Source organism: Ascidia mentula, chromosome 1 (genome assembly GCF_947561715.1).
Source record: "Ascidia mentula chromosome 1, kaAscMent1.1, whole genome shotgun sequence".
Taxonomy (NCBI): Eukaryota; Metazoa; Chordata; class Ascidiacea; order Phlebobranchia; family Ascidiidae; genus Ascidia; species Ascidia mentula.
This window is the reverse complement of record NC_138566.1, coordinates 26,031,364-26,046,258: the sequence shown is the minus strand read 5'-3', so window position 1 is coordinate 26,046,258 and position 14,895 is coordinate 26,031,364. Positions and strand designations below refer to the sequence as shown.

The 14,895-nt window shown below is 37.9% G+C and overlaps 2 protein-coding genes across 3 annotated transcripts; both read right to left on the bottom strand.

Moving 5' to 3' along the window:
• Nucleotides 1-2,159: 2,159 nt before the first annotated feature.
• LOC145910828 (uncharacterized) lies at nt 2,160-4,532 on the bottom strand. Its single transcript, XM_082998040.1, has 6 exons — nt 4,303-4,532; nt 3,825-4,079; nt 3,547-3,708; nt 3,291-3,405; nt 3,186-3,235; nt 2,160-2,842 (listed from the first exon to the last, which is right to left on the bottom strand). Exons 1-6 carry the CDS (start codon nt 4,523-4,525, stop codon nt 2,646-2,648), a joined length of 1,002 nt encoding a protein of 333 aa, XP_082854166.1. The 5' UTR covers nt 4,526-4,532; the 3' UTR covers nt 2,160-2,645.
• A 694-nt stretch (nt 4,533-5,226) lies between these two features.
• Nucleotides 5,227-14,000, bottom strand: LOC145911428 (uncharacterized). Of its 2 annotated transcripts, none has more exons than XM_082998758.1 (19): nt 13,777-14,000; nt 13,146-13,351; nt 12,956-13,025; nt 12,680-12,753; nt 12,456-12,559; nt 12,206-12,332; nt 11,881-12,048; nt 11,436-11,593; nt 11,046-11,188; nt 10,197-10,312; nt 9,709-9,821; nt 9,322-9,476; nt 8,965-9,099; nt 8,219-8,436; nt 7,781-7,820; nt 7,430-7,542; nt 6,781-6,949; nt 6,485-6,607; nt 5,227-5,647 (listed from the first exon to the last, which is right to left on the bottom strand). In XM_082998758.1, the coding sequence occupies exons 1-19, from the start codon at nt 13,937-13,939 to the stop codon at nt 5,634-5,636; spliced, it is 2,409 nt and encodes an 802-aa protein (XP_082854884.1). In that variant the 5' UTR covers nt 13,940-14,000; the 3' UTR covers nt 5,227-5,633. The 2 variants fall into 2 exon arrangements, with proteins under 2 accessions (XP_082854884.1, XP_082854893.1); XM_082998767.1 differs by having other exon boundaries at nt 6,485-6,589.
• Between the last annotated feature and the right edge of the window lie 895 nt (nt 14,001-14,895).

Sequence of the window (14,895 nt, the reverse complement as noted above, 5' to 3'; positions counted from 1 at the left end):
GCTTATAAAGTTCAAGGGATTGCAGTGAACCTCGCACGTAAGTTTAAGTACGTTTTCCAAAAGAGTTACATTCTAACCCACAGGATTGTTTACATCCTTGTCTTGCTGTTGGAATGCGTTATCGTGTTACGTTATTACACCAGACAACAAAACGTTTACTTAATACCAGCCTGTTGACATTTTGACGTCGAAAATTCTCGTAACTATATTTCTTGGTTCTCCGCTCATCTGCTACGTTCACCACACACTGAAATGCGCTTCAGTTTATGAGGTGAGAGGCGATCAATTACCGCGAGAGATGCCAACCACTGTTGATAAGTGACGACTGGGGATTTTTTCTCTTTATAAGGGAAAACGGAAATTCGTGGTTCAACATGTGATAACTACTAGAATACCTGCGTGAAAATGTCAAAACAGGGTCTTTACAGAGAAAATATTTCATTAAAAAAAAAAGTTACGAGAAACATTCTACAAGATATGTACAAAGTAGGGGGTTACTTGGGTGCAAAATATTTGGAGTTGATAACTTTGAAAATGAAAGCCAAAGCTAAAATGATGTTAATCATTAGTAAACGTTTCGAACACTAACTGGGTTCATCATCAGTACTACAATGAGCGCATGCAAGAAAAGCGTCGGGGTAATAAAGGACTGAGCAGGCAAAAGGGAAACAGCAGCAGCAACAACGAGCAACAAGCCGGAGGCATGTCACGTGACAACAACATCGAAGCGCAGCAGCTTAGGGGGTTACAATTCTCATTTCAAATACCAACCAAGGCCATACAAAGGTCACTTTAGTTGCATAAATTTTGGAAAAACAACACAAAAATTATTGGAGGATTCTATTTTGAAACACCAGCTATTTCTGTAATGTTTTGTATTTTGGGAGGCTCAAATTATGACACTTTGACTATGGCAGGTTTATACGACTATTCAACCGAGTGCAATGGAAACCTTATCTAATTAAAAGTTAACATAATCAGTGTCGTTTTGGTAGTGCACGGTTCTTGGAGAGTTCACGTAATGTGGTTGTTGAAACTGCTCGTTGGTTGGTTGGTGTGTCCTTTCATGTTGGGTTTTTTGACTACCTAACAATTGCAAAAAGGCAATAGATTAAAGCTGATATGGATAATTTATTCCAGGTTGTTCAAAGTGACAAAGCAATTCATCAAACTAATTTTAACGTAAAGTACACGGCTGGAAATGACTCCTTAGCCCTCACTGCAAAATTAACACGCTCTTTGCCATTGTTTCGCACGATTGGTGAACCGCACTTCCTCCGCGTAAACGTATTCCACCAGAAACCCGTTCTTGTTTGCTTTTTCTGTGGTTGCATTTCGACAAACAAACAAAATAGACCAAGTTTTCCAGCGTTGATTGCGCAATTCATGGAATTGTTTGCGCAATTTTGCATTACTAATTTGCAAATAAAAATACCTGTATTTAATTTGACCCTATTTCATTTTTGCGAAGGAACTACCTGTGTTTAATTTAAGTTTATTTACGTAGCTAATTTGGTTGCATAAGTTATCTATATACATGGGTTATAACACAACTATAATGTCGTTGCTTCTACTGGTTACAATTTTGTCACCTGCCACCAGCTCAGCAAGTATTTCCTACTAAATTGTCCTTTGTGAAATTGACCTAAACTGGAAATTAGTTCTTTTTTTCCTATGTCGTTTTGCTGGGCATCACAACTTGGAAATGCGTAGAAAGCGTGATTACAATGGCTTTGGTTTTAATATTCTCAAGCGCGATTGAGCAAAAAAAAGCAACCAGAACTAAATGTAACGCAAATGTGGGCCATATTTTGCGTCGATCGCACAGAACTCCACACATAACACAGTTACCATATCGAGTATCTGCATAGGAAATGAAAGCCATTGCTCAACTCAGCAAATGAATCACGATGACCAAAGATGCACAACAGTCGCATGAGTTTAATCCGGAGGACGGTTTTCCGAGTTGATTTGGTCTATTACTGGATTATTACATTTCTTCGTCAACTAAACAGAAAATAAATAAAACTAAACAGGCCTGGCAGGGTAAAGAAATACGTGATTGTCCTGAAATTAATCGTAAGTAGGTCAAGATCTGCTTCAAACGAGTTCTTGCATCACAAATCCCAAATCCCAAATACATTTTTATTCTTGCACTTCACTCGTACACAACAAACAGAGCAAATCTTTGTTTATCAACGTGTAGTGGATCAAGGCACAATGGCTAAGTTGATATTCGTGCTGCAGTGAGTAAATACCAATCATAAGAACCGCGTGAGTATTAGTTCGGGAAGCTGCACGGCTCCTACGTAACAATCAAGCTTTACTTAATTGATGACGACGTTGGCAGGAGGAACTTCCCATAAGGAAGTAGTTCGACGCAATGCAGCAATGCAAGGCTTACATTAAAAAATCAACTACATCATAAAAACACAATACCAACATTTCAAGACAAGTACAAGCAATTGAGCCAATAATGTCTATGTCATCTATTTAGCTGACAAGGTCGTTCAAAGTCACAACATAGCTGCACTGATGAGACTTATTAGGATCGAAGCCCTTTAATCATGATTTAATTAGAATCAACAAACATAATTAAAACTTTGAAAGTATGCAGTGATAATTGTTTTTCGTTTTCTGGAACTTTACTTGAAATTCATGTATTCTGAATTCCCATCAGTAGTTTTAATATTCACGTATTGAGGATCTTGCGTGGTTTCGTAATGGTTGATGTCAGGGTTTGGTTGGTGTTGGTTAGAAGGATGGTTCTGCCGTGCTGGTTGGTTATTGGTCAATGGGATGGCTTGTGGCAAAATGTACGCATCGTCTGGTTGTCCGTTATCTACAGATGTTGAGACAAGAAGTGATTAAATCAAAAACACAAAACATAATTTCAAGTTGATGAGTTGATGATTTTCTGGTGACGTGTATTTTTTAGTGCACTCGGCTTGTAAAGTCAACCTCGACAAAGAATAAAAACGCATGTTTACAGGCTGTCTAAAAACATCGCAGACACAGCAGACTAAAGAATTGATTATCCAAATCGACTTCTGATGGGGAACAGAATAACTTGTGTATTAAATAATAGACTATCGAGATCATCGCCGTTTGATAATGCGTCCAAATTAACAAAAAATTATATAACATGCAAATAAAGCGTTGGTCACCGTAGACTGTTCACTCACCTGCCGCTGCTGCAAATGTGACTTCGGTGGGATTTTCCAATCCAACATCCCTAAAAACAGTGTTTACTCTTCAGATAATAAACAAACAACAATTTTTGATCTCGCCTTGTTTTTCGTCTTTGCTTCATCACATGATATCCAACCATGCAAATTAGGGCAATCACTGCAATGCAAGCCAGCGTCCAACCAATGATAGCTGATAAGTTGGTGCTGTTGGATGCTACAATATTGGTTGGAAATTAAACACTGTTTTTGGGTGTAGTTTATGAAAAGTTTAAATTAATTGGGTATATTCAACAGTATTTATAAATACTTATTGTGCTAGTGCATAAGACTGTTACAACTATGTCTGTTGGTTTACCGGTCGTGGTAATCAGTACGGTTGTTTTCTTGGTCAATTCGTTGGTACCGCTGGATAACTCTATCCCAACAGACGTGGTACTTCCTTTGGCGTGCTTGGATGTTGTTGTTGTTGTACTTGTTCTTAACGCTGCAGTGTTAACCGTCGTGGTCGATGTCGTTGCTGCAACAACATGTCATCAGGAAAACAGTGTTTATTTGCAGAAAAACTATCTATTCACAAGTTGTAAGTTTCTATGTCATTTCCTCGGCTATGGTTTTTGACCCAAAGTATCTAACCTGACCGCCTTTCACAAATGTATCGAGCCGGTTGGTCGCATGGATAATCCATCCACCTCAAGTCTCCGGGTTCCCATCTCCAACCCATTGTCACACAATCTTCATGTCCACCGTCGTTGTTTGGTTCACTGAATGTCCTACCCCCAAACCTCCACACCCTCCACTGTGGATTATCAACTCTAGATCCATCTGTCCACTTAAAGTTGTTTGTACTCCCATTTCGTTTCGCTCCAATGAAATAGGAGTAGGGTCGTTCTTCAAAGAAATGACAATACTTGATTACTTTGACAACATTAGTTTAACCGTACACATATGATTTAAAGCAGTTTTGAATCTCACAACCTGTATGGACTATATCAGTATACTGATCCACGTAATTGATATCATAGCATTACAAACCAGAGTTATTCAATACATTAAAAGAAATAGTGATTAGTTTGCATTACAATTGTGAGTTTACTCCAGACAAAAGACTTGCCAGTGAGATTTCCAATCTTAGCCACTAAAAAATGAAAAGTATCGTTTGTTTTGACGTTGGCTACATGAGCATTCCATCCTTGACATGCAGTTTCTGCTTCAGAAGAGCTGTTGACTTTATCCGCTCTTGACCCAATCAAATATTCACTTGTTCCATGCTTGTGCCAAGTTTGGGAGAAGACAACAGGCAGTAGTGTTAAGTACAACACGAAAAGTAAATTCATACTTTGTAATGCTGCAAAACAAAATGTCGATAGTAGAGTTTTGCAAAAAAAAAATTATGTCGGATCAGAAATTGTGCAAAATGAGTGGGTGTTTGGAAATTAGGATCGTCAGACCGTCTTTATTTTGTATTTCGAAAATTTTGTATAGTGCAAGTCATCGGCCATCAGCAAGATTATTCTGTCATACAACTTTATGAGTTTTCATTTCACAGCGCCCCGGCATCTATGAAATTACCACCACATCCATGGCTATCCGTAGAGGAAACCAACAAAATTATTCCGTCTCGTACATTTGCGAATTGTTTATTGCTTTGTTTTGAGGTGGTTTAACTTTATTATTTAGACCCAAATCTGAACTTGGTGGAAACGACACTTTTTATTTAATGTAACTGCACCACGATAGAAAACTAATTGAATCGAAAATCTACATTAAATGCTTTTTACATAAATATAGATTAGCATTATGCTTGGCAATAATACCCTGACATCTATTAATTTAATCTGTATTGGAAAAGCAATTTAATTAATCCAGTTCAGTCTTACAGCATATAGTAAAAAATCACTTTAACTAACGTTATAAACCTCTCAACACCAGGCATTGTACTGCATCGCATCAAAAAGCTTTGCTGTCATATACTAGCTCTTTGTTCAGCTTCCTGGCCTGATACTGCAAACTTATGCGCGTCATTATTACGTCACAGTACACCCATTGTTCATTGGGATAACAAACTTTGTTACTTTCAAAGAAACCGAAAACGTTTGTTGGGAGGAAAGACGTGGAGGAAATATTCCAGATTGGAGGCTGCAGCCAAACGAACAAACTCGGTTAACTTACTGTGATGGACGGCTTTGATATTGTTTGAAAACGTTCACAACTTTTACAGACTTTGAAGCAAAACAATTCGCCAAGTTCGAATCCTTAATTATTACGTCAATGTACGGGCGCACAAATATCCTTTTGTTCAAGGATGACAAAAAACAAACAAATAATTGAAAAAACAATTGACATTATTGCATCACAAAGCACACTGACGCTTCGGGAAGTAGTTACGTCACGATGAGGAGAAGGTAAACTTGAGAAACTGGAGAAAGGGTTTTCCCCGACACGTCACAGGAGGTTTTCTGCACAAAAAACAGAATTTACTTTTCAGCTACATGAAATAATAATACATGGTAACCTTACAATAACCAAGGCCACCCTAGAAACCTTCATAAGACGTTTAATTCAACAAACCCGTGAGACCAAATACAATTATAAGTGGAAGATCTATAAGTTTTATGAACACTTTTAGTCGTAATGTCGCAAGAAGCTAACACAACAAATTTACTAAATTCGGCTAATCCGGATATTTGCCTAATTTGGCTGGATTTACAACATTTTTTTAGGGTAAACCGGCTTAATTATTTCAGATTCTGAATTCGGATCAAATTGGGAAAGCAAATGATTTGTAGCTGCTTGCTTTGCATCCTAATTCGATTGCCGCAATCGCACAAACGTAAACTAAAAAACCTTGTACCCATGTATATATTGGTTATTACTGCACTGGTGTGTCACACAACAGACGTAAGTGCAGTTTACCGGATGTGTTTGTGAAACCGTATAATTCATATTAGGTAACGAATTCGACTGTAGAAAATAACTAACGCAAGGCGTGAACAGCATTGTTGGGAGGAAAGACGCGAGGAAATAACATGGCAATCACTCCATTGACAAAATAACCCCAATTATCAATGCCCGTATGACGTCATAGTCAATTGTCTGGTGTATCCTCCAGCGCTTACTGTAAGTAGTGCGAAACGTTGCCAACACTTGTGAATTTTCGTCTGCAAGTCACAAGGATGTCTTGGGCAGAAAGGATTCCAAATCAGAACGAGGTTAAACCGGGGTTTACTGTATGAGGTAAACTGTACACGGGCAGCCACTTTAACATAGGATAACAACGTGTAAAATTGACCAACCTGCAAGCGGGCTTAATTCCTCTTGTAAACAACACGAGTTTGAATCGTTGTGACCAGGAGATCCGATTGTGACGTCATGAGCCACACTTCCTAACACCGGAATGTCTGAAGACGTTAAATAAACTGGAAAAATATATACGTCATTACATATGACGTCACTGCAGATACCGATGAAACATGGCGAAAAGTTTTTTGGCATAAACATGTAATTGCTGAATTATTTTGAACCACCTTGTTCACTATCACTTATAGTTTAAATAGTTGAGGAACAATGGTAACATGCTGATATGAATTACCTGAATCCACGTTCGCGTCGAATGCCACGTCACTACCAGTGCATGATGACGTCACTTCGGTTACGTCAGTGGCAAGTTTGGAGCTGTCGAGCTTGAGCATAGTGTTAAGTACTTCTGATGGAAGTGTGATGTTTATGGAACGATCGTCATCAGTCGTTAACGTCACTTCCTGTTGGTGAGGAATTTGCAGATTTAGTCGAGATAAATTGCGGCAAGGTTGTGGTTTTTGTGTGGTTCAAGCAAAGTGTTCACGGTATCGACTGGTTTCCTTATTATATTTCTTAAGCCCAGAGTAAACGAAGAATATCTAAGTTTTCAGTAAGAACAGAAATTCTGCTTCCGTGGGATAAGTTCGACGGCCATAATTAATATGTGGTTGCTTGTTAAAAAATTTATTTAAAACATGGCAACAAAATAATCTGAGATGACGTAAACACTAAACGTTGAAAGTCAAATTAAGTTTTTACATACCTACGAATGTTTAGGCGTCCTTATTGGAACATAAGAACAACTTTGTTTGCACGAGGACGTGTGAAGGTCAACACATGGCCAAGCAGAAAAGTCAATTAAACCGCTACTGATTTGACCCGGGATATTCACTCTTAACATTACCGACCTGTATCCTACACACTGTATGTATTGTACTTACGTCACTGGACGATGTATCTGCCGCTTGTATGATGTAAATTCCATCGGATGAGGTGGAGGTAATTCTGTAAGTTCCAAGAGGAAGTTGGCTCCCACCTCCATCGCATATGAGAGCTGCCGAATAGAAAGGAAAATAAAATGATCTAATCATGTAGTCATAATTATTTAGTTGGAGTTCTTCATTTCTCAACGTGTGTTTCCAAACTATCCGGCCATTTTATAAAGTTAGCCAACGGTTGAATAAGTCAGACGACAGTTATCAAAATTTAATTAATGACAGACACAAACTGAAAGAATTTCAGTGACATCAATGATGGTTTCCAATGAACAATTTTCTACAACAAAGACTCACATTCGTTAAATTGAGGTTTGTTGCTCCCGTCGTTTGCATCCTGAAACACACACAAGTTGTTTAGAAAATCATTGAATTAAAACATCATCAACGAATGAAGGAATTGGGCTGTTTTTTGTCGCCAAAATTTTAAATAGAAGGTGGAATGACTGGACCCTAAGCTTAATTTAAATAGCGACATGTTGTATAAACAACAGGAAATTGTTGAACAGAAAGCAGCCGACGTAGCAGACTTGAGTGCAAATATCAATTAACAACAAGCTACGTGCAAGTAGGCCTGGTCTTATTTCCAAACCCAACATTTCATTGCGTTTCAATACCCAGTAAAACACAAATTCTCTCCCGACTCGGACAATACACATAATACACATGGGTCGCATATGGAGTTCCACAAACCGCCGTTAATTTGAAAACACACGACGTGACGTCATAATTTACCGTGAGAAGACGAAATCTGTCATGGGGACTCCCCACATTCGTGGACGATTCAAGGAGCTCTTGCGACACCAAGTGGTCGGGGTCGTTGGTTTGTATGAAGAGTGGCGCTGACGTAGTGTCTTCCGATTGGCTGATCACGCTGGTGGTGATGTTCCCACTGTCGTCTTGTTCAAGTTCCTCTTTGCTCAGAATGTGGACTCCATTGCTACGAAGTGCTCCTGTACAATTTCACGGTTAAATTAACTCAAAATCACCCAAGTTGTTGGTCAAGGTTTATTGCAAGCTTACAATCAGTAGAACATGTTTGCGTGCCATCCAGACCACAAAGCGCAAAGGAATTAATCTTTCTTGTAAATCAATTCGAAAATTGAAACACGTTTTTGTCTGTACTTTTTAACGTGTATATTTTGTTAAACAGGGATGTGCTTTTTTCGTGCGAAGTTTTATCAAAGAAGATGCTACATTTTTACGTTTTAAAACCAATGCGCGTTTATCGGACCGTGTGGGATGCAAGGAATTGAAATAAAAGTGAAAAAATCTAAAACTGTGCGGAATCTGTTTGCATCCATTTTTTCTTGTGCATTAGGGATTGTGACGGAAAACATAAATTTTATTGTATCGACGTTTCGATGCAGCAGCCTTCATCAGTATCCGTATTGCAACAAGAAAACATGCCCGGCAGCATTCAGCAATAATTTAGAAAACATAAAGTTGGCCATCCATCTTGATGCAAATCTCGAACTTACGCAAATCTGCGGCACTAATTTTGTGTTGCTTTCCGTGGATTTGCTTCAGACGATCGGAGGAAGGTTTTTTCGTTTTTTCCCATGTTCTGGTTGCGTTCGAGGTGGAGAAGTGATTTTTAAGATACGTCACAGTCTCTGATGGACATAAAACGATGACGTCAAGTTATTACGTTTTAAATTTCGATGCAAAACCAACACACAAGCTACATACAGATTAGATCACGGATTTAAAGATTTTCTATTGCTTCGTTCTAAATGCGACGTAGCAAGACAGAACCCCAACAAAATTTAATCAGCGTCAATTTGTATACGTTATATAGCAACCAACAAGAAATTCTTGAACTGACTGTAACTTACCTTTAAAAGTGAAATTTTCCTCGTTTTCCGGTATCAACTTTTTTAATCCGTTCCACTTGAGTCGAAGCCACTGTGGGGATCGTGCGCTTTTCCAATCCCCACACATGCCCGACCAATCCACCTCATTCTCTGCTCCAACGTCGGTATCAGATATTCTGCGAACAAATATCTCGTACATAAATTTTCACATAAAAGGGACGAACGATCAAAACCTTTCTGAGGAAACGTATACGCGTTTTCGACACAAGCGCTTGAAAATGTTTTTTTTTGCCATAATGTAAAGCAGTGATTACCATAAGGCTGGTAGTACATCCGTGGTCAATACACCAGTTACAATAAAGTATTGCCTCTAAATCATAACAAAATCGTCTCAACCAATACACGTACTTTGCCACCAGAAGTTTGTCATCGTTCTTCGTCCACGGGTCTCCCTGCATTCGCTTCCAGTTCAAGTAATTTAACCACTTAGTCCGGCATTGCTTCTCAGTGCGTGTTTTCACCTGAGGAAGTTAATATCAGTTCATAGTCGTGCAGCTCACTGTTACATTCGGTTTATTCTAAGTCAGTTGTTCTTTCTGCATTTGCGGAGTAATTAAAATTTCCAACAACGTGATTTAAACAAAAACCTAAACTAAAGTGCAAAGAAAATGGTGTAAAAGTATTCGAAAGAAATCCATTTAATGTGAAAAGAATTGAACTTTGTGAAAACCGGCAAAATTCCAGTCCCTTGCCTTCCGATCACGTATATTTAATTATTTAACTTATAATAGGTTTTAAATGACAAAACTGGTGGCATTTATATAGAGATAAGCACAGGTGGTTTTTAGCTATAGTGTAGGTCTACCGTAAAGCTGATTATGTGATCAAATACTTACAATTTCTGCGACCAGGGGCCAGGAAACACCGTCAGTAACAGATTCGCCTAAGCTGGTGTTGGTGACGGCGTGAACAGCAAAGTCAAGCTTGCTCTCCTCCATAGACGTCCAACGACCTGAACACAGCAATATTTCATGCGTCTATAGCATAGAGGGGTAAGCTACGGTCCGCGGACCAATCTGGTCTCTTATATTATTAAGTCTGGTCCGCCAGGAGTTGGCATAATCTAATGGCGCTTTAGAACGGTGTTTATACAACAGTTAAATTCAATTTTTCATTGCCTGTTTTTTTACGGTTGCAACGTTTACACTAAATTGTTGTGAATTATTGTAAAGGGGGCAGTTCATGAACTTGCGTCAAAACTGTTTGTGCACTTTTACTCACGTGACCCAGTGGCCAACCTATTTCTGGAATGCGAGTTTACAATAAGTTCGCCCATCCCTGGTTTGTATTCACGGAAGCACAAAAAGAGAAAGTCAAGAACTTTCATTAGGATTACCACAGTATTGCCGGTTATTGGATATCGGAAAGTATGAAGACCCGGCGAGATTTTCGCTAATTTCACGAACACGGTGGACAAAGATGTTAAGGTTATCGATCTGTGAGCGATTTCGTTCTAGATTAGCATCAGACTCGCGCGAGCTTCAATTCAGTCAAACTGAAGGTTGCCCACGAAACGTCCCGGACAAGCGAAGCCTACTAAACGGAATTGTAATTGAGGCGGTCACAATATTTTCTGTGTTACATGCCACCACAAAGTCACCAATCTCAACCACAGTTACTTTAGCAAAAAAAAACGAAAGCTAACAAAGCGCGTTTGTGACGAAACAAAAAATAATTATTCCAACCTGTAGTTAGATCGTCTTTGATCAGACGACATCGGTCTTTAACTGAATCCGAACTACGACCGAGTTCCTGTCCAATCACCGACCAATCGTGCCCGTACATTTTCCGCAACTCCTTTAGTTTGTTAACCTCCTCTTCAGAGTATCTGGCACAAACGAGACACCTTTTATTGCGTTGCCATACCAACAAGTCTGATGCACGCATTATGGTTGTCTGTTACTTTTCTAGTATCCGTGATTTGCAAATTTATTCACAAATACCAAGACAAAGCAATACAAATCCATCAATTAAATTAAACACAAGTAAGATTGCTAAAAAACATTTATAAATTATTGTTGGAAGTTTATTGATGAGAAACCTACAGATAAAATGTTTCCAAAAGTTTTACTCACTTTCCTTTATAGTTTCTCTTGTCGTACATTCGCTTCACTCTTCTGTAAACCGCAAACAAGGGTCTGTTCAACCCGTTGCACAGTGAAGGATAGAAATCTTTACGTGTCTCCTTGTCGCTTGTGAAAATTAAATCGACCACATTCTTTATGTTGTTTTTCTGTGAAAACCGACAGTTTATGTGAAACTGCACATTGGACTCATGATTAATTTATAATTTGAAGTCACTTTTCATTCACCAGCAGAACAAGCTTTGCTGATTTTACATTCAGCTTATTTGATTACAGATTCAAAGAGACCAACAACAACAACTTGGACACCTGCCATGTTTTACTCTGATTTGTTTCAAGGGTGCAATATTTATGTAGATTTTAAAGTCACACAGTAATTATCCTTGGAATCGTTAAGATGCAATACCGTCTAATTACCAAGAAAGAAGCAGTTTACCTCACAATATGTTTCTATGTTTTGTTTGAGAATCTGAACTTCCTCGTTGCTCCAAGTTCCCTTCGTCCAAGTGTGACCCCATTGTTTCAACTGTTCCTTGTGTTCTTTTACAGTAACCCACACATTTCGTACCGGATCCTTCACAGTTTCAACCGACCCAGGTGAAAACTAAACAGAAAGCTTCAACATTAAACTAAAAAATAAAAATTAAATTGTGTTAAACAAAGTTAAACAACAAACTTGTGATATATTTTGCAATTGCTGAATTTTTGCAAAATTTACTCAAACACATGAAAGACATTTCAACAACATCAAACAGACTTACGTTGTGTTTTTGGGCTTTGGTGTTCGATTTAGGACTGGTCTTTCTTTGGGTTGTTTGTGTTGTGGCTGTAATTGGGGAAGGGGCCAACGAATAAACAACACCTTCATCTGAACTCTGGATAGATTGCCTGGAAATCATAAAGATATTTTCAAGATCAATGGCACTCATTGTGTGTGACTAATTGGTAATGCACCAACACACAAAAACAGTGTATTTGTATTATTCTTTGAACATTTAGAAACATATTTACGTTGGAATAGATGCATTATTGTCTGAGTTTAAATAATCAGCAGATAAATAAATAGTTGCAGGCTGATCTTCTTTGAGGTAGGAAGACTGAGACGGATCTTCACCCTGGAATATTAAGAGCACAGTCTTAAAAAAACTTTACTGGCAACATGATGATTAGGGTGAACATTCAAAAAGTAAGTCTTTAATGCAGAAATTCAACAAACTTTCATTTATTTTTTTTACATTTTGGTCCTTGCGCAAAGTTGGTCCCCCATCTGAAGTAGGGTAAAGAGTAACAACGAGGTCTCCATAATCATCTGCAGCAACAAAAAGAAAAAATTGGGGTGCATTGTGACATTGAAAAATAGTGGAACAGATCAAAAGTAATGCAACGACCTTAAGACAATTTACCATAAGGAGGTAATGGCATTTTAACTTTTGGAATGCAATTCTGGCATTCATAATCTATAATTAACTTTTCTCTGATAATGCTGAGTCAAACTTTAGAAAGCCACAAACCTGTTTCAACTTGTACAGATGAAGACTCGAATACCTGCACCTCACTCTGGTCAGATTTATTGCTTTCATTCTGTTGACAAAATACATGAAAAAATACATAAAGTTTGTGTAGTTGAAAAATGCAAGCAATAGGCTGCAGTGTTTCAAAAACATTTTGGGTCAAATAAAATTGTGTTTGTATTCAAAAGACCTCATTTTTTCTTTTCTTGGATTGCTTGTGCTTTTTTGAAGAGTTGGTAAGGTATTTTTCCGTGTCATCGTCATCTTCTGTCAGGAAAACTGAATCATGACGAGGCTGTGTTGAATTTAGGGAAGGAGAATCAACAGAAAGATGGATTTTCTCCACAGACTTCCTTTGGACTTTGTAGTCTTTTGGATACGGAAAAATGTCCTGAGCTAAAACAATAAATGTGGCACTCTGTTAATAATTGCAAACAATAGAATGGTTAAATTATTTTAAGATTTGTTTGACATTGTGCATTCTGTTTTCAATTATTGAGGGTCTCATTAATGCCAAATTGAAGTTTGTGCGCCCAAAGAGGATTTTTTAAACATTGAATGTGAGGATATTGCACAGACATATATTTTGTGTGTTAATGCAATACCTAATTTGTTTGTGCGTGGATTTCCGATTAAATTGTGAAACTTGTCATGGTAATTCTTTCCATCAATGTATAGCGATGTAGCATTTAAATGACTATATGTACTTAAATCAAACAAAGAAAAAAATGCCAATGTATCTTAAATGAGTGAATACCCCATAGGTTCTTTATTTCTAGCCACGACAGTATATTAGTTAATTGACAGTTTATCTATTGTACCTTTTCTTTTTCGCACTCCCATTATTGATAAATCAAGAACCGACTTTGACGGGCCGGTTGCAGACATCATATCGGAGTCAGAAAACAATGACTTGTTTTCCGTATCCATAGTCCCATAATGTTCTAAGATCAAGTCCGAGGTATTGTCATTTGGATCACACATTTTTATTCCAACATATCGATACACCCGTCTGAAAACTTATTGCCAACACATCTGCCTTAAAATCTGCATCTACATGTGCATGACAACAAAGTTAAATGATGTGTTTTGTATTAAATAATATGTCAAGGTTAAACGAACACAAACTAAATAAAACACGAACGTTCGTACAAAGCGCGAGAAATGCCATACAGTGCACGTAAAAACACTCTCGAAGGAGTAGTATACGTAAGAAAAGCCTGGTTGTCGGATATTCCGGATAGATGTATAATTTTTGAGGTAAGTTATGTAGTACTTTAGACTACAAAAATGGTGCAGGAATAACAATTGTTTCAATTGAATAGATTCTATCCACAACAATTTTTGTCTGGGTGACTTTGTAACCCTTTCATGGTTTTAATGGTGCTCGGAACAATGCCGATGTATGTAGCCTATATGTTTATTGTTCATGTGTGCAGTAACTTTGCCAGCAAAAATAAATGTTTTTTATTCCAACTGTGCGAATGAAATTGTCTGGTGGTTCCCAAACTGCGGTTAGCAGAGGCTATACGAAGGTCTTTCAGGGGGTGTGAGGGCAAAAACTTCAGCAGACTAGAGTTATGACAAAACGGAAATTTAAATTTAGGGGGTGCCTTTCAACCATGGAATGATTATTATTTGTCAAACTTTCTTGAATGTAGGCTTCATGTTTAAGTAGCCAAGACATTTTTGAACTGGTTCTAATAATGGCATGAGTTGTTGTCAAAAAGCCTTATTGAACCTTGCTATAATTTCTGCAAAATGTGCAAGCCATTTGTTTCAGAATTATAGGTAAATTATCGTTACAAAATATATTTTGGAGTTCTGTGCATGTTAGTCAGCGTGAAGAGGTGCGTAAAATCCAAATTATTTATTTCTCAAATATACATTACGACGTCACGAAGACACAGTTATTTTGTTATTATAAACATGCACCGCTA

Excerpts from the sequence above, each read along its gene's own strand:
- LOC145910828 (XM_082998040.1), bottom strand. The coding sequence starts at position 4,525 with ATGAATTTACTTTTCGTGTTGTACTTAACACTACTGCCTGTTGTCTTC. Across the intron at positions 4,080-4,302 it reads TAAGATTGGAAATCTCACTG|AACGACCCTACTCCTATTTC; the intron begins GCAAGTCTTTTG and ends ATTTCTTTGAAG. Across the intron at positions 2,843-3,185 it reads CACATTTGCAGCAGCGGCAG|ATAACGGACAACCAGACGAT; the intron begins GTGAGTGAACAG and ends CAACATCTGTAG.
- LOC145911428 (XM_082998758.1), bottom strand. The coding sequence starts at position 13,939 with ATGTGTGATCCAAATGACAATACCTCGGACTTGATCTTAGAACATTAT. Across the intron at positions 12,049-12,205 it reads CCAAAGCCCAAAAACACAAC|TTTTCACCTGGGTCGGTTGA; the intron begins GTAAGTCTGTTT and ends CTTTCTGTTTAG. Across the intron at positions 9,822-10,196 it reads GGCCCCTGGTCGCAGAAATT|GTGAAAACACGCACTGAGAA; the intron begins GTAAGTATTTGA and ends TAACTTCCTCAG.